Source organism: Numenius arquata, chromosome Z, assembly GCF_964106895.1.
Source record: "Numenius arquata chromosome Z, bNumArq3.hap1.1, whole genome shotgun sequence".
NCBI classification, from domain to species: Eukaryota; Metazoa; Chordata; class Aves; order Charadriiformes; family Scolopacidae; genus Numenius; species Numenius arquata.
In genome coordinates this window covers 3,065,775-3,085,062 of record NC_133616.1, presented here as the reverse complement: position 1 = coordinate 3,085,062, position 19,288 = coordinate 3,065,775, and the positions used below count along the sequence as shown (strand labels likewise).

At 45.1% G+C, this 19,288-nt stretch overlaps 1 protein-coding gene across 13 annotated transcripts in view; it reads right to left on the bottom strand.

Moving 5' to 3' along the window:
• DYM (dymeclin) overlaps window positions 1–19,288 on the bottom strand; it is a 264,015-nt gene that overhangs the window by 106,079 nt on the left and 138,648 nt on the right. For 5 of the 13 annotated variants that reach the window (XM_074165630.1, XM_074165633.1, XM_074165641.1 and 2 more), the window contains one exon: window positions 8,606–8,770. The exons of the other annotated variants lie outside the window; for them this stretch is intronic. In XM_074165630.1, the coding sequence (XP_074021731.1) occupies window positions 8,606–8,770 (165 nt within the window). The remainder of the gene's footprint in view (window positions 1–8,605; window positions 8,771–19,288) is intronic. 13 annotated transcript variants of the gene reach the window in all.

Sequence of the window (19,288 nt, the reverse complement as noted above, 5' to 3'; positions counted from 1 at the left end):
GTTTCTAATACAAGCCAGGACGCCGTTGGCTTTCTTGGCCACCTGGGCACACTGCCGGCTCATGTTCAGCCGCTTGTCAATTAGAACCCCCAGGTCTCTTTCTTCCAGGCAGCTTTCCAGCCACACTTCCCCAAGCCTGTAGCAACGCACGGGGTTGTTGTGGCCCAAGTGCAGAACCTGGCACTTGCCCTTGTTGAAACTCATGCCATTGATTTTGGCCCAATGATCCGATCTATCTAGGTCTCTCTGTAGAGCTTCCCTATCCTCCTGGGAATCAACACTCCTGCTTAGCGTGGTGTCATCTGCGAACTTGCTGATGATACACCCTATGTCCTTGTCAAGAAGAGTCCACACAAAACATCTCGTGTTGAAGTTCAGGGAAAAGAATTTCCATAAAAACTTAGAGAAATCTCAGCGTTTTGGTATAAACAAACCAGCCTCCATCCTCAAAGAAATATTAACATAGCTTGATTGTACCTCTTTGCCCATTTTTCTTTATTCTTACTTTTACTTAAAGGAGTTAATTAAATTTGTCAGCTCTTCCACGGTCTACCTAGGACTGGAATTTAAAAGGCACATCCCATAACCACTGAAATCAATGATTATTAACAGCAACGCACAGCACTGGGTTTGCACTGCAAATAAAAAGTAAAGCAATGAATATTCAATCCATTAGGGAAAAAAACCATCTTTGAGTCTTCAGGTTAACCACTGGTAATTGGAATTTGTCATTCTGCAGGTGATCATATTAAGAGAAAAATGTTATTAATTGTCACAAAACCGCACAATCTCCAACTTTGATATTAGAAGCTGGATGAATAATGCCATGTAGAATCATAGAATGGTTAGAGTTGGAAGGGACCTTAAAGACCATCTCGTTCCAACCCCCTGCCATGGGCAGGGACACCTCCCACCAGACCACGTTGATCAAAGCCCCATCCAACCTGGCCTTGAACCCCTCCAGGGATGGGGCAGCCACAGCTTCTCGGGGCAACCTGGGCCAGGGTCTCACCACCCTCACAGCAAAGAAGTTCTTCCCCACATCTCATCTCAATCTCCCCTCTTTCAGTGTCAAACCCTTTCCCCTCGTCCTGTGGCTCCCCTCCCTGATCAAGAGACCCTCCCCAGCTTTTCTGGAGCCCCTTGAGGGACTGGAAGGGGCTCTAAGGTCTCCCCAGAGCCTTCCCTTCTCCAGGCTCAACAACCCCAGCTCTCTCAGCCTGTCCTCACAGCAGAGATGCTCCAGCCCTCTGATCATCTTCCTGGCCCTCCGCTGGACCCCTTCAAAGAAGTCCATGTCCTTCCTGTGTTGAGGACTCCAAAGCTGGACACAGTATTCCAGGTGGGGTCTCACGAGCGCAGAGTAGAGGGGTAGAATCACCTCCCGCGACCTGCTGGCCACGCTTCTCTTGATGCAGCCCGGATGCAGTTGGCTTTCTGGGCTGCCAGCGCACGTTGCCGGCTCATGTTGAGCTTCTCATCCACCAACACCCCCAAGTCCTTCTCCTCAGGGCTGCTCTCCAGCCATTCTCCACCCAACCTGTATTTGTGCCTGGGACTGCCATGACCCAGGTGCAGGACCTTGCACTTGGCCTGGTTGAACTTCATGAGGTTCGCACGGGCCCACCTCTCAAGCCTGTCCAGGTTCCTCTGGGTGGCATCCGTATGTCTCAATAACAAGAAGAATTTCCCAATCAACCCGTAATTATACTCTATGATAACGCAATGATATTGCAGTCCCCGAATGGGTACCAATTCTGTGCTCGCCAGCCTTCTGGCTGGGCAGGATGCTGAGCGGAACGCACGGAATAGTGCTTATGGGAGCGGAAAAGAAAAAGGAAAGGAAAAGGACCTGCAGAGCATTCAGTCAGATGCCAACTTCGGAGGAAAGGTACGGAATCTTCCTAAACCATCCCGCAGAAAAAAAGGTTTTAATCAGTGTTGTCAAAGCAGTGTATCAAGTTGGTTGATTCTTAAAATGTGCTGAATTCTACCGAAATTTTTTAGACTTTTTCATTGGAGAAATATTTCTTTTTTTTAAAAAATTAAACTATCTACCATTCCAAAACCAGTTTGCTTTGGTGATGAATGAAGTGAAGCTATTTCTCGCCCACGATGGGTCCAGCCTTCACCATTTTCATTACTCTACTTCTAATCCTATGACCTAAGTGGGTTTATTCATAAACCGTGAAAAAAGCAAGCTGTTGTTCAAAACTTAGAAGACTTAAAAAGCCTTCTCAGTAAGTTCCAATTACAGCATCACAAATTCTTTTCCTTTTGACAGATTTTTATTGATTTATTTACCAATAAAAGTTTCAATAGGTCCTGTGACTGGGGCCCCTTATGGGAGAAAACTCATGCCTAATTTTTTTCTGCAGAAGTAAGATGTTGTTACCTTGGGAAATTGTCTCATTTTCAACCGATTTCATCTGCCTGCACCGATTTTCAACAACATTTTTGTTTTCAGGCACCACTTTGGATGGAAACCCTCCTGCTTTGACTTCCCTCTCTTTGGGAGACTTGTTTGCAGAGAAAGCCGTGTTTACCCAAGGTGTGACACCAAATAGAGACCTTCCCATTTAAACGGTCACGAAAGTCAAAATAAAATGGCTCATCTTGTTGATTTTTGTGTTTATATGTTGTCCCACCAACGAAATATTTATAATATAACTGTTATTATTTCTCAATAATGCTTTGATTCTCTTTAGACAGGGAACACTTTCAGTACCAGCTCTCATGCGAAGCAAGGATCAATATTTGCCACTTTATATTTAAATTATCACACACAGCAAGTATCAGAAGCGATAGAAATTATTTTCAATAGTTATACATAAGAATGTTTTAAGTGGAAAACAGAAAAAGACCAGTTTTCAAAAGGCTGAAGGGGCTCTTGAAGAGAACACCCAGATCTTCTGTTATCGAGATCCTGCATAAGGACGATGTACTAATTATTTTACTTGCACTAAATCAGGGGGAGAGTTTTATATTAAGTGTTTAAAAACTGAACGGAAACAAATGCTCAAGATGATATATAAAATCAGAGAAAAAGGATTCACATCAGTCAAATCCCATTTTAAAGCATACTAATTGATGTGCTTTTCCATATTGCATTAATCCACGCAAAACTTATTTAAAGCTCAATAATCACAGAATCCCAGAATGATATGGGGTTGGAAGGGACCTCTGGAGATCATCTAGTCCAACCCCCTGCCAAAGCAGGGCCACCCAGAGCAGGTCCCACAGGAACGTGTCCAGGTGGGGTTGGAATGTCTCCAGAGAAGGAGACTCCACCACCTCTCTGGGCAGCCTCTTCCAGGGCTCTGTCACCCTCACAGGAAAGAAGTTCCTCCTCATGTTGAGATGGAACTTCTTATGTTCCAGTTTGTGCCCGTTTCCTCTTGTCCTGTCCCTGGGCACCACTGAAAAAAGACTGGCCCCATCCTCCTGACACCCACCCTTGAAGTATTTATAGGCCTTGATCAGATCCCCCCTCAGCCTTCTCTTCTCCAGACTCAAAAGACCCAAGTCCCTCAGCCTTTCCTCATCAGAGAGATGCTCCAGGCCCCTCAGCAGCTTTGTAGCCCTCTGCTGTCTCCTCTCCAGCAGTTCCCTGTCCTTCTTGAACTGGGGAGCCCAGAACTGGTCCAGTGCTCCAGCTGTGGCCTCCCCAGGGCAGAGCAGAGGAGGAAGATTACCTCCCTTGACCTGCTGGCCATGCTCTTCTTGATGGATGTCATTGGCCTTCTTGGCCACAAGGGCACGTTACTGCCTCGTGGTCATCCTGTTGTCCATAAGCCAGGACATCAATGTATCTACTTCACATTTCTTCCCATTTTCCCTTCACAGACTAAAGCCAAAGAAAATATGTCATATTTGCAAATATTTTAGCTATTTTCAAGGATGGTGCTTTGACACTTTCCCTCTCTGTACTGAAGGACGGGCCAGTAACCCATATCATGAGAAAGGGGTGTCTATACCTTCCAGGGATCCAGCCCTGACCACAGAATCACAGAATCACAGAATCACATGGGGTTGGAAGGGACCTCTGGAGATCATCTCCTCCAACCCCCTGCCAAAGCAGGGCCACCCAGAGCAGGTCCCACAGGAACGTCTCCAGGTGGGGTTGGAATGTCTCCAGAGATGGAGACTCTACCACCTCTCTGGGCAGCCTCTTCCAGGGCTCTGTCACCCTCACAGCAAAGAAGTTCCTCCTCATGTTTAGGTGGAACTTCTTATGTTCAAGTTTGTGCCCATTTCCTCTTGTCCTGATGTCCCAGCCCAGGTCATATTCCAAGGAAAAAAAGGAGTTGGCAACTGGATAACAGATACGAGTTGCCTTTATGCGGTATTTTACATAGAAATATTGCCGGTAATTAGAAGTATTTTTTCAAAGCTAATCTCCAAGGCCCTGATCCAGCAAAGACACATTCTGAAATTATCGGAATTGCGTAATTCCATCGCCTCCGATGGCACGGGAGGAGCACGGTTGCAAAGCTTATTCTCTACAGGCTTCAGACAACATGCCAGAAACACTTCAGAAAGGGAGGATTAAAATCTTATCAGATACATTTTGCCGTTTAAAGAAATCTAGTGTTAAGTAATAAAAGATAGGCAAAATGGGTAAACTGTCTAAATTTGACGCCGTATGTCTTTGGGGAGAAAAAAACCTTAATTCAAATGAATTCACGTAATTTTTCCTTCTGCTCCACTGCTCCGTGAACACGTTTCCTCAATTATACAAGGCTTTTCACACACACAGCGTCAAGCAGGCTGTGAAAATACAACTTGCCCTTAATTTGTTCAGCATCCCCAAAGAAACCACTGCTCCGTAGCTGCCCTTTTGCCAGTACAGGCACCGAACCGGTTTCCTTTTCAATCCCAATTTTTCCCAGACCGACTGCGACCCAACGAGGGGGAAAACACAAAGGGAACACACACGAGCATTAAACCATCATAGAATCATAGAATCATCCAGGTTGGAAGAGACCCTTGGGATCATCGAGTCCAACCATCTACCCTACACTACAAAGTTCTTCCCTATATCATATCCCCCAACACCACATCGATGTGACCAACGTGAGATCGAGAAGGAAACCGTAAAGGTGAGGCTGGGAGAACGTATTTCACATCAGGAAGCACGATTATTGCAATAATCAATAAATAGCACGGCCACAACAGAATTATTAGACAGTAGAAACGACACATGAGAAGCCCAGGCTCAATATTTACCCTAACGCGTTCCATAATAAAATAAGATATTACTTCTCCTCTGTTTTTTATAATTTAGAAAAGCCACCGAAAGCAACGCTGGCACTAAATCCTAATTAAACTGCCTGGAGACCTGGTGCTGCGGGCTTATTCCCTGTGGGATATGGGAATATATACCATTTTCCTTCTCCTATCTCCCAGTTTAACTGTTCAGTAAGCATAGGATGCTTTATATTTATTTCTATTTCTATAAATCTAAAGGCTATAGATTTATTTGATCTTACACAAATCCACAGTAGCTTGAAAATGTGAGCATCAATGATCAGCCACCAGCAAAATCACACTTTTCTAAGTGCTTTAATGGAGAAAAGTGGTTATTAACTACTACTAATTAGTCAGTGCCATCACTCTAAAGCCACCTTCGTCTTTTCTCCTTTGTTTTACTTTTATTAATTCCCTCTCCCCACCTCCAATTTAAAGGTATAACCGTTCGTGTCCATATTCATGTTTGCACACAAAATGTACCAAAATAGTATTAAAAACTTTAATTTTATGGGATGTCTAGAGCCAGGCAACATCACCTGGCGGGGGGGGGGGGGGATCAGGACAGCGTTAAGGACCGGGCAATACTCAGGGTTAAGTCTTATATTTTTTACCAGGAGTCCTTTAAAGAGGCCTGGATGGGAGGGTCGTGATTTATAAATCACCATAATTAATTATCCTCTGTGTCTAGTAATTTACGCATTCCATCTCTTCGCTGAGCAGGCTGTTGCCAGGATAAAATACTGCAGTACTTAATACACGGATTCACACAAAATCCACATGTTTTGGTTTTTTTTTTTTTGGACACCTCCATTTGTGCCACTGTATTTCATGCTATTTCCGGACTTAAGAAGGCGAGTTTCCTGAGCGTAACCTTTTCTAATCCTATATTACCAGTACGCCAGAGAATTAGCTACGAAAACCTACCACCTGTTTATTTTTCTAGCAGCAATTTTATACTTGAAATACTCCGTCCTCCTCCTGTCTTCATTAAAGGGTGGCCTGTAATGAAAACCTGAGATTTATAACGTATCTCAACCCATGCAGAACTCCCAATTCGCCAAGTAATACCAGTAAACTATTTCTCCCCCAGTTTCAGCGTGGGGACCAACGAGATGAAGTTTTCGCTCTAAGAACTTTATAAGCTTGTTATAGGAGAAAGCATTCCTGCTTATTTTCATCCCTGAAGTCGCCTAAAAGATGCCCCGTCCACGGAGTAGTCTCCCAAGGACGATTTCTCCAATTAACGTTGTCGCGTTGCCATCGCACAGCATTACCCAAATTTCCCTGAAACCAACTGGAATGATTAAGCCATTTCTTTTATTTTTCCGGATATCATTCCTACACCTAAGACGTTCCATCTGAAATTTAAGATTTTAGCATGGACTCTCCTCATCATTATGAATCATTTTTAACTAACGCCTTTGAAATCTCCGGGTTTTGCCTACTTTAATACCGTTTCCCCCCTCCCTGTTCCAAATTAATCTGGAGAACGCCCCTGGGGAGAGCTTGATCTTCATCTCCTTTTGACATCCTTCAGCGAAGCTCTCCATCAGTACGTCCTCCCAGAAAATCTCTTTTGTAGGGGAAAAAAAAAAAAAAAAAAAGAGCTATTTCAGTTTGCCTGCCAGATTTTCTTCCCTTGACAATCAAGCTGGTTTTACTTTATATTTACTGTGTGGTCTCCCGCTATTGTACGCCGGCTTCGCTGGGAAGCGGCGTTTCCACCCTGGATGCTTTCCATCTTCTACTCAATTTTGTCATGCAAAAATTTCTTTATTTATTTATGCATTTATTTATTTATTTATTTTCCTTGCTTTTCCCAAAACTTCTAGCGTCTCGGGTAATATCTTCAATTATCCGCTGTGCCAAGAGTGAAATAGTAAAACTTAATTTTTACTCGGCGTAAACATCGCGGCGAAAACATTTGGGGACTGCAAGTGGAATTTACTTGTAAATTCCCCGCTATTTTATAGTTTCTGCAGAGCATCACGAACAAGGATTTTTATGTTTTCATTCAGGGTTGATGATTCTCACCGTTTTTATTCTGTGTAATCCCAATTGATCGGGCGTGTCCAAAAAGGTGGCTCTTTCTTAATTTCTCATGAAATCCTGAACTTAAGGGAAAAGTTAGAATCATCGAATGGTTAGAGTTGGAAGGGACCTTAAAGATCATCCAGTTCCAAGCCCCCTGCCCTGGGCAGGGACACCTCCACTAGAGCAGGTTGCTCAAAGCCCCATCCAGCCTGGCCTTAAACACTTCCAGGGATGGGGCAGCCACAGCTTCTCGGGGCAACCTGGGCCAGGGTCTCACCACCCTCACAGCAAAGAATTTCCTCCTAATATCTCATCTCAATCTCCCCTCTTCCAATTTAAAACCATTACCCCTTGTCCTGTCACTACACTTCCTGACAAAGAGTCCCTCTCCGGCTCTCCTGTAGGCTCCCTTCAGATATTGGAAGGCTGCTATGAGGTCTCCCTGGAGCCTTCTCTTCTCCAGGCTGAACAACCCCAGCTCTCTCAGCCTGTCCTCACAGCAGAGATGCTCCAGCCCTCTGATCATCTTCATGGCCCTCCGCTGGACCCCTTCCAACAGGTCCATCTCCTTCCTGGGTTGAGGACTCCAAAGCTGGACACAGAACTCCAGGTGGGGTCTCATGAGCGCAGAGTAGAGGGGTAGAATCACCTCCCGCGACCTGCTGGCCACGCTTCTCTTGATGCAGCCCAGGATGCGGTTGGCTTTCTGGGCTGCCAGCGCACGTTGCCGGCTCATGTTGAGCTTCTCATCCACCAACACCCCCAAGTCCTTCTCCTCAGGGCTGCTCTCCAGCCATTCTCCACCCAAGGATAGGAAGTTCTATCCTTCCCATTCTTGAAAAGCAATTTCTAGAGATAATGTTGCCGAAATAATGGGCATCGAGGAAATATTAGACATTGATACATAAAACAAGGTCTATCGCTGAGCTAATTCCGAATAAACTACGTAACAGGATGGAAGCTTTGTGAATCACAGCTTCGGTTCTTATGTCATAGCTTCGGAAAAGGATTAAAATACTTGAACATTAGAAGCATTTAAGACTCCCAAGAGCCATGTGTTAATTCCAGAAGTTATATTCTTTTTTTTTTTTTTCTAAATAAAAAGAAAAAACAACAAAACCCAACAATAAAACACCCGAACTATTATTAGACTCCCACCTCTACCACATTTTTTAGGACATAAAGCAAGGATGCCGTAAAGACACAAACCATCCCCCTTAGAAATTAATGCGATTCGGCAGTTTACGGAAAAAAACCATGCAGAGATCAGTCCCGGGGCATGCAGCATGCAGTAAAAGGGAGAGCAGAGGTTAATAACCTGGAAGCATAGGATCTGAGAATGTGAGAACAAGTTAAAGACAAGAGTTCCTCTCCATTGTCACTGAGGGTCGAGAAGCAATGCTGCAGCGTAGAGCAGTGGGAGTGGGGGAAATACAGTTTGTCCAAGACATATACATATCTCCGCAAGTGGCGGCAGGTATAACTGAAAGACAAGGGTAAAAAAAGGAGAAAAAAGAGAAAAAAGAGGTATTTTCCTTTAAGAAAGCTAATTCACAGTTTAACGTCCTTGGTTTGTTTTGGGGTTTTTTTTTTTGTTTTTTTTTGCCAAGAGTCAACGGAAGGTGCCAAGCGTCAATGGGAGATGCCAAGTAAGCAACGGAGCACTATGACATAAAACAAGGCTCGAAAGCCAGACGGATCTGTCTGGTTCCGTCACTACCGCCAAGGGAACTCGCCAACTCTCACACGTTAGAGATGCAAGAAATTGGGAATTTAGAAATTTATATATATATATTTTATTTTTTTTTACCTTTTTTTCTTTCTTGGGTTGCTAACGCATTAAGAAAAGTTTTTTTTGCCCCTCTCAATTTGCCCTGAAAATATAAACGCATGAATCCGAACCTGGTTTGCAAAGTTCACCATTAAAAAAAATCATGAAATTTAACTGGTTTTTACGGGAATTGACGTCTCGCCTTAAGGGAAAAAATTCACACAGAATTATCGATCAGCGCGAACCGCTCTCGCAGCCTGGGATTCCAGCGGCTGAGTATTCCTGTAGTTAATTCCAGTGCCTCAAACACGGTGCTTTGTCGTAACTGAGTTACACACTTAAGACCTGGTCAGTTTTTTAATGAAAAACCACAGTCGATTCCATGAAACAACTCTAATAAAAAATTTGGTGTTTGCACAAACCAGCTCTGAACATTTTAAGTAAGAAATATTACCTATGCCTATTAACAGGACATCCACCCGCTCCTAATGGAAAGGAGAATAAATTAATTAGAGTAGTTCACCTGCGACAAACTCCATCAGTGGTAAACTCTGAAGCTCATGCATCATATAATCTCAAATATTTATTATTATAGGTTTTGCACAGAAAATACTGCACTGCATCATGGTGTACAATAGAGCACGGGTCTTGTGAGGAGCGGGTGAGGGAGCTGGGGGTGTTCAGCCTCGAGAGAAGGAGGCTGAGGGGAGACCTTCTCGCTCTCTCCAACTCCCTGAAAGGAGGGTGTAGCCAGGGGAGGTCGGTCTCTTCTCCCAAGGAACAGGCCATAGGACAAGAGGAAACAGCCTCAAGTTGCACCAGGGGAGGTTTAGGATGGATATTGGGAAAAATTTCTTCCCCAAAAGGGTTGTCAAGCCTTGGAAGAGGCTGCCCAGGGCAGTGGTGGAGTCACCATCCCTGGAGGTATTTAAAAGCCGGGCAGACGTGGTGCTGAGGGACATGGGTTAGTGGCGGTTTTTGTTAGTGTTGGGTTGATGGTTGGATTTGATGATCTCAAAGGTCCCTTCCAACCTGGACAATTCTATGATCCTAATACATGTGTGATAGCCCAGCTCCCAGGGAAACTCTGCTCAGAGTATAGAGTGTGGCAAGTCCTCCAGAGAGCACCTTATGCAGCTTAATACACTTTGAAATAAATAAGGCAGCTCTTCATAAGCATCGAGATACTTCTAACCGGAGCGTTTGCGGTCCCTACTGCAGCCTTAAGCAACGAACACCTGAACTCCAGGCTGCGACCTCCTTACAAATTAAAAAAAAACAAATTGGTTCATAGCTTCACGGGTTGAAACTTGGCCAATGGGCTATCTACCCCAACTGTTTGCATTTCACAAGCAGTGAGATACATATATATATATATATGGACACACCTCTATAATCCCTTTATTGGACACGTGTGGCTAAAACACTCTTTAAGGAGACCAAATTATTCATGTCCCTTGGGCAAAGAACAGGACAGAAAAGAGTGTCACCAACGGCTGAGCCTTGGGACGATCAGTGGTGCTCCAAGCCTAAGAATTTATCAAAACCAGTGGTTTTGACTGCTTTAGTTTAAATACAATTCACTACCGGGTTCATGTCAGCCACCTACCTTTGCTCTGCAAGTTGAGGACAGTCACTTTGGGCACTTCATCTGCAGATATACTAGCTTCAGGAGAAGCAGCTGCTGCAAGGAGGCAATTTCTTAAGCCATCAGGCCTTTTTTTTTAATCACAGCATGTTTTGAGAACCACAGGCTGTTCTCTTCATTCCACGGGCCAAGGATGGAGAAGATAAAGAACGGTATTTACAGGATCCTCCATAGAGAGGAACCCTCAACACATGAGCCTGCCCTTCCAGCTACCCACAGAGACCACAGATTTTTTGCCAGATCCAGATTAAAGAGCATCTTTGAGAATGATGCCGCTTAGAAGATTTAAACTTTTAATAGTGCACGATTCCCATTGAGTATATTTTATCAGCCTTTTTACTAGAATACTGCACCTTATTTCAAACCCCTGGAGGTCTCATTCCAGCCATTCAATCTTGCTAAACTTTTGTCAAGAAATTGAGAGAGAGCCTTCAGTTATCGCTTATCTTTGACCCTTGTCAATGCTCTCCAAGGATAGGAAGAGCAAGACTTGATCCCCAAAGCATGATGACCCCATTTAGGGCTTAACTAACAAACTGGATGAGCAAACGAAAATGCTCCGAGGGCTGAAGGCCCTCTGCTGTGAGGACAGGATGAGAGAGTTGGGGGGGTTCAGCCTGGAGAAGAGAAGGCTCCAGGGAGACCTTCGAGCTCCTTCCAGTCCCTAAAGGGGACCTACAGGAGAAAAGGGGAGGGACTCTTGATCAGGGAGGGGAGCCATAGGACGAAGGGGAACAATTTTAAACTGAAAGAGGGGAGATTGAGATGAGATGTGGGGAAGAACTTCTTTGCTGTGAGGGTGGTGAGACCCTGGCCCAGGTTGCCCAGGAAAGCTGTGGCTGCCCCATCCCTGGAGGGGTTCAAGGCCAGGGTGGAGGGGGCTTTGAGCAACCTGGTCTGGTGGAAGGCGTCCCTGCCCAGGGCAGGGGGGTTGGAACTAGATGATCTTTAAGGTCACTTCCAACCCAAACCAGTCTATGATTCTATGAAAGACAGCACAGAGAACCTGACGTCTCTGAAGAGGCCTGTAAACTACCTGCTACTTGAGAATTCTTTCTACTCATCTTTCTGGAATCCGTGAATATGTTTTCTTCCCTGATCCTGGCATTGCCTGATCTTGCCCAGCAACTGGTATAAAATCAGAAGGTAGGGAGGAGGATTCAGTATTAGCTGGGCAAATGAGACAAAAAGAAAAAATCCACAATAACAAATTCTTTTTGGAAAAGAAAAAAAATAAAATTGCTCAAGAGGGAAATTGCTCTTCCTTGTAACTCTCCCCAACTTCTAGAGTCATCCTTCCCATTGCCACCCTGCAAGGACAGCCTGTTCTCATAAATCTTCAGAGGTGAACGCCTGGACTTGACTGTTCTGAGAATGCTCTTACCTGCTTATACCAACCTCCTGTAAGCGTGGAGCCCTGGTCCTCTCTTCCCAAGAGCTTTTTAGATTTGTCTGAACCAGTAGTACTTAAAATCACAGAATGGTAGGGGTTGGAAGGGACCTCTGGAGATCATCTAGTCCAGCCCTCTGCCAAAGCAGCGTCACCCAGAGCGGGTTGGACAGGAACGTGTCCAGGCGGGGTTGGAATGTCTCCAGAGACGGAGACTCCATACCCTCTCTGGGCAGCCTCTTCCAGGGCTCTGACACCCTCACAGGAAAGAAGGTCCTCCTCATGTTCAGATGGAATTTCCCATGTTCCAGTTTGTGCCCGTTGCCCCTTGTCCTGTCACCAGGCAGCACTGAGAAGAGTCTGGCCCCATCCTCCTGATACCCACCCTTTAGATATTGCTCAGCATTGATGAGGTTCCCCCTCAGTCTTCTCTTCTCCAGGCTGAACAGCCCCAGGTCTCTCAGCCTTTCCTCATCAGGGAGATGGTCCAGGCCCCTCATCATCTTTGTGGTCCTCTGCTGTCCCCTCCCCTGTCCTTCTTGAACTGGGGAGCCCAGAACTGGACCCAGTGCTCCAGATGGGGCCTCCCCAGGGCAAAGCAGAGGGGGAGGATGACCTCCCTCCACCTGCTGGCCATGCTCTTCTTGATGGACCCCAGGATGCCATTGGCCTTCTTGGCCACAAGAGCACATTGCTGGCTCCTGAGCAACTTGTTGTCCACCAGGACACCATCATCACTCTGCCCTCAGAGAGGACAAAGATCCTTCTCGTATACGCTCTTCACTGCCTGATGCCCAGGCACACGTAGGGGAAACATGTAATTTTTATATACATACAAGAATTAACCCAATGTACTTATATTTACTTGCAATTCAGTGCAGATTTGATGAAGGTAAAAAGTTTCCATTAAAGAAACAGTTTAAAATCAACGGGAGTTCGACATTGAGAGCCACTGGGGAGATGGCAGTTAGCTGTGACGTGTGACATTGACATCCCAGGCCAATGGATGCCATGGCTTCCTGCAGCTTTCCTGACTCTCCCTGATCATCTGGAAGCCCTCCGAGGACCTTGTGTGAAACACCCAGATAATGAAAACCAACAAACAATTTAGACTTTGCTAAAGATTCTTCCAAACCTGCTCTTTCTCCTGTTCATCTGAAGAAAATTCCGTGTCCTAAATGGTCATTGCAATTGTTTTGGTTTAAGGGATCACATCCCTTCCAATTTTCAGCTCAAACTCCACATAATCCCAGGGGTGTACACAAGACTACAGCCTCGGAGGAAACACTTAGCAAAAATAAGGGTTAAAAAATAAGAAGTGCTGAAATTCATGTTACACTCACATTAATTTTTTCGTCCAGAATTTTAAGGACAGACTTGGAACAAGGCGACAGCACTAAGCAAAACACGCAAAGCCACTTAAGCCCTTATTTATTTAAACCAGAAAGTTGATATTTTCTCTACTGAACTCAACTGCAATTTTAAAGTAAATCTATCAAAGACAAAAACATAAACAGCATCGGGCCAACTTCTTTTTAACAACAGAAAAATGAAGCAAATAGGGCAGGGAATAAAAAAACGGTCTAACTACGGTATTTACCAACCCCTCTATAAAGAAAACCTGGTCTAAAACAGCGTATACAGGATTCAGAAGAAAAATTCCCAGTGCTAATGGTTAAATAATTGTAACACATAATCTTCCTCTTGGTGCCTGCCAGATTTTATGAAGGCTATAAATCTTTAAGGTTATTGCGAAAAAAAAGGAAGGTCCTGAAGACACACATGCCACATGTATTAGCTCGGAGAAACTAGATTAATCTGCAGCGATAAAAAAAAAAAAAAGCCAATTCTGCTAAGCCTGATTAAATATTTAGGTCATATTGTTTCCGCGGCAGAATTTGAAAAATGCACAGCAAATAACATCTTTTGCTGAGTTTGAAGACTTAATCGCTCTACTTTCAAAAGGGAGTTACGCTACAACATGACTCTCCGGGAAAGCCAATAGGAAAGGCTCTTTAAAAAAAAACAAAAAACAACACAATAAAAGTATAAGTTAATTAAACTGGTACACGTTAGTCAGCACCCCAAATTACCTGTGTACCTGCAGGGAGAATGTCGTGATGTGCTATGAATATTTTACCACTGTTCATGTAAGATAACTTGTGTTCTAGGAAGTCCTATTAGCCATTAGTCTTACGTTCCCAAAGTCAAACCCATCCAAAATACATTCTACACTCACTAAAATACTACACAGATGATTGGACGGGGCTTTGAGCAACCTGCTCTGGTGGGAGGTGTCCCTGCCCAGGGCAGGGGTTGGGACTGGATGGTCTTTAGGGTCCCTTCCACCTCTAACCATTCTATGATTCGATTTATAGTAAAGGAGGGCAAGGAAATGAAAACCAAACAAGTTCTGGAGATGTCTGATAGCCTGAAAAATCAAATGATAAATATATAAGATTCATCTATAGAAAGGCCAAATTCCCCCTGTAGAGATGAAGTTCTATCAAAAAGAACACAGGGATCTGTATATTAGAATCACAGAATGGTTTGGGTTCCAACTAGTTCCAACCCCCCTGCCCTGGGCAGGGACACCTCCCACCAGACCACGTTGCTCAAAACCCCCTCCAACCTGGCCTTGAACCCCTCCAGGGATGAGGCAGCCACAGCTTCTCTGGGCAACCTGGGCCAGGGTCTCACCACCCTCACAGGAAAGAATATTAGAAGCAGACACAAGCCGCTGATGACCCATCAGAAATAAAAAAGCCATGAAAGAGCTGGGAGGCGGTGTCTATTCAGAACTGACGTTTCAGACGCGGAGCGGAGGCTTTAATCACCCAGATGCACCAGTTACTCAGGAGGCACATATCCCTGGCAGCTTAAGAGATGCTACCATGGGAATGTCGCTTCTGAAGCCTCCTGTGCTTTTATCCTTTGGCTAGACACTCGTGATAATTCAGGGGCTCTGCACGGGATTACAGGAGATGCCAACGACACCCGCATTAACGCGGACATTTGCATCTCGGTCTGCAAGAACCTGGAAATCCTCCGTGGGGAGACAACGACCAGAGCTCCATGAGAGAAAGCAGAGCCCTCGCCCCGTTCCCCAGCGGGATCCATCCCATCCGAGCCCCTATAAATCGCGGTAGTTGGAGAAAGATCTACTCGTGGACCCGAGAGCACAATTAACGGGTTACAGAAACATGTCTCTGCACAACTTCACAGCAAATTTATTTATTCATTGCAGAACTAAGTGTATTTACTTTACCTAAAAGCCTGTTCTTTCCTAAACTTGCTGAAGGCCATTACCATTAAAAAGGTTGAGTCATTCAACAGTTATAAAGACCCGGTGCACATAAAAGTTGTTAAATCCTGATTCTTTCTTCTGTACCTATAGCTTCACCCTCCATTTAAAAGCATCGGAAGTTTCAAAGTGCCTTTGTGAGCCACGCAAACTACGGTGAAAGCACGTGGCGGTGGGAAATACCTGAGCTCAAATACTTAAGAGACTCCGAAATTTCATAAACTGTTACGTTGTGTTCCTAAAATGAGTTAGAAAACCTGTTTGAAAATCCTGGCTTAAGCGTGGGGTCTGAATGAACTCAAAACCTCCACGTGTGGTGGAAAGGAAGGTTTTCAGGAGCACATTTGGAGGGCACCGACATGGTTCGGTTGGGTGTTATCAGTAACTGCTCTGCTTCCTTCCTCATAGATGCTCATACCTACCCTGGCTTCACACTCCTGGAGATAAAAATCAGTTCACTGAACAGCAAAGCTAGAAAAAAAATCATAGAATGGTTTCGGCTGGAAGGGACCTTAAAGATCATCCAGTTCCAAACCCCTGCCATGGGCAGGGACACCTCCCACCAGACCACGTTGATCAAAGCCCCCTCCAACCTGGCCTTGAACCCCTCCAGGGATGGGGCAGCCACAGCTTCTCGGGGCAACCTGGGCCAGGGTCTCACCACCCTCACAGCAAAGAAGTTCTTCCCCACATCTCATCTCAATCTCCCCTCTTTCAGTTTAAAACCATTCCCCCTCGTCCTGTGACTCCCCTCCCTGATCAAGAGTCCCTCCCCAGCTTTCCTGGAGCCCCTTGAGGGACTGGAAGGGGCTCTAAGGTCTCCCAGAGCCTTCTCTTCTCCAGGCTGAAGAACCCCAACTCTCTCAGCCTGGCACTGTTAAATAAATATATGTAATGGCCGCAGTTAAAATGTGAAATAAGCAACACCCTGACAAGAAAAGAAAATAATTTATAATCAATGCTATATTTTAATTTCGTAGTAATGCTTCCTTACAGCCATAACACAATTTTAACCTGTCAAGAGAAATCCTTGTACGTTCATTACTCATTCATTTCTTTAGAACACAGTCCACGGGTTTTTTTTCCAAAGCGCAAACTTCTAAAAAGGAAATGGGATGCTCAAAAGAGTACACACTGTATCTGAATAAAGCGGTTAATGAGCCAAATACCCTGCAACCGAAGATAAAAAAGACAGGTTCAAGCAAGTGATGTATCTTGAGTCACCTCTTTATTTCTGTCCTATAAATGCGTTCCCTTCAAAACAAACGGAGAAGACAAGACTGCAGCTTCACAGAATCACAGAAACTTCATGGTTGGAAGGGACCTTTGAGATCATCGAGTCCAACCATACACACACACAAAAAAAACCAACCCAACAATCTCGGGCACTAGAGCATGCCCTGAAGTGCCACGTCTACACGTTCCTTAAATACCTCCAGGGATGGAGACTCCACCACCTCCCTGGGCAGGCTGGTCCAGTGCCTGACCACTCTCTCAGGAAAGTCATTCTTCCTGATATCTAATCTAAACCTCCCCTGCCCCAACTTCAGACCATTTCCTCTGCTCCTGTCATTATTCCCTCGGGAGAACAGGCCAACACCCACCTCTCTACAACCTCCTCTCAGGGAGTTGTAGAGGGCAATGAGGTCCCCCCTCAGCCTCCTCTTCTCCAAACTAAACATGCCCAGTTCCCTCAGCCTCTCCTCCTATGACTTGTTCTCTAGACCCCTCACCAGCTTGGTGGCTCTCCTCTGGACATGCTCCAGCAGCTCAATGTCCTTCCTGGAGTGAGGGGCCCAGAACTGAACACAGCACTCGAGGTGAGGTCTCACCAGTGCCCAGTACAGAGGCACCATCACTGCCCTACTCCTGCTGGCCACGCTGTTCCTGAGACAGGCCAGGATGCCGTTGGCCTTCTTGGCCACCTGGGCACACCGCTGACTCATGTTAAGCCGCCTCTCCACCAACACCCCCAGGTCCTTTTCTGCCAGGCAGCTTTCCAGCCACTCTTCCTCGAGCCTGTAGCGTTGCCTGGGGTTGTTGTGACCAAAACGCAGGACTCAGCACTTGGCCTGATTGAACCTCATCCCATTGGCCTTGGCCCATTGATCCAACCTGTCCAGATCCCTCTGTAGAGCCTTCTGACCCTCAAGTAGATCAACACTCCCACCTACTTTGGTGTCCTCTACAAACTTACTGAGGGTGCACTCAATCCCCTCATCCAGATCATCAATAAAGATATTAAACAAGACCGGCCCCAAAACTGAGCCCTGAGGGACACCACTGGTGACCGGCCGCCAACTGGATTTCACCACAATCACCCAATCACCCCAGCTTCTAGGATTCCACTAGAAGAGCAAATAATAGTTTCTAAAAGACTATTAGAATCCCCTTGTTTTTTTAAAATCTCAGAAAATCTTAGGCAGGACAATTTATTGCTATAAAAAAGACTTTTTAAAATGCAAAAACCCATAAGATTCTTCAGCGCAGTGTCTATTAGATGCCCAAATCCCTAATAATGCAGTGGGATACAACCCAGTAAGCATTTTACTGGGAATTACCTTTTTTTGCAGGCCAGCTAGAAGAAATCAAACTGGCGAGACTGGAATAATGCCGCTAACTTTCTCATTTTGGCTTCTCTTCACTGTTAAACATGCAGAAAACTTAAATGGCACAACTCAGAACCTCAGCCTACTCTGCAAATTCATCTGTAAAACGACGTCATCACAAAAAGAGTTATTTCTCGACAGGTTTCCCAAAATATTTCCTCCTCTCCATCATAACGGATTTGTAAGATCGACAGTTTTAAAAGCTGGAAGGCTCCACCAAAAAATTAAAAGTTTAGTTCCCCAATTCAAAGACTCTAATCAAACCGTACTGTTTCCAAAGAGTTCATGTGGAACAATAAATTTGAACGGGCCATTCATGATAATTAAAGATGGGACAACGGGACCTTCTAACCCCCAAAGTGCAGCTCTCCGTTGCGTGGAAGTATCTTTGTGATGCTCTAGATTCCCTGAGATAGGTAACAAGACTTCAATAAACTTCAGTTCTAAGGCCTGATTCTGTGCTAATTTGCATCACGTTCATTTAATCACTCGTTCTGTACCGCACAATTTCCTGGACGGCAGAAGACTAACGAGACATCGTTAATGATCTTCCCCCCAAAGTGTTGTCGTCCAAGTCAACAGACACACACAAAGTGGTCAAGGGAAGAGAGGACCATCTTGTCCAAAGCTGAGCTTTTAAAGTGGCATATATTTAGATATTAAAAACCTTTTTAAGCCAGGTCAGCAATCAAAAAATGGTATTTTTAAGGAGTCCTGTGCCACGATACGGAGAGCGGAAGATAACACAGTGCCACCACTCTGCTTCGTGTGAGAAGACCGTGAGACAGAGGGAAGCAACAGTTTGTCCAAGACCCCTCCGTGGTTCACACTGATCCAATCTCTCTCAAAACAAAGCCGTGAGTCTGTCCATCTGGGAAATCTCCATAATTCGTGAGCTTGAGTGTCCCGGGCTCTGACCACTTCTAATGGCACGCGGGGCATTCGACTGCTCATGCCAGATGGGGGACCAGGGTATTACTGTCCCCATCAGGTGCCTACTCGGAATCCCCAGCAGGTTCAACCGGGCTTAAACCAAGTTCAATGATATTTCCATGTTGGAAACAGCTGATATCAGCCTAAAACCTCACCTCCATATGTTACAGACAGGCAAAACCAGGCGAGCCCCCATGGAGAACTCCTCTTTCTGTGGATCCAGCTCAAGCAGCATTTTAATACGTTTGACGACAACTACACTCAATGCACAGTAACAAAAGATGCTTCACTCATTTAAAAATTAACTTCATTATATTTACATTGCTAAGTCATACCAGCAAGAGGA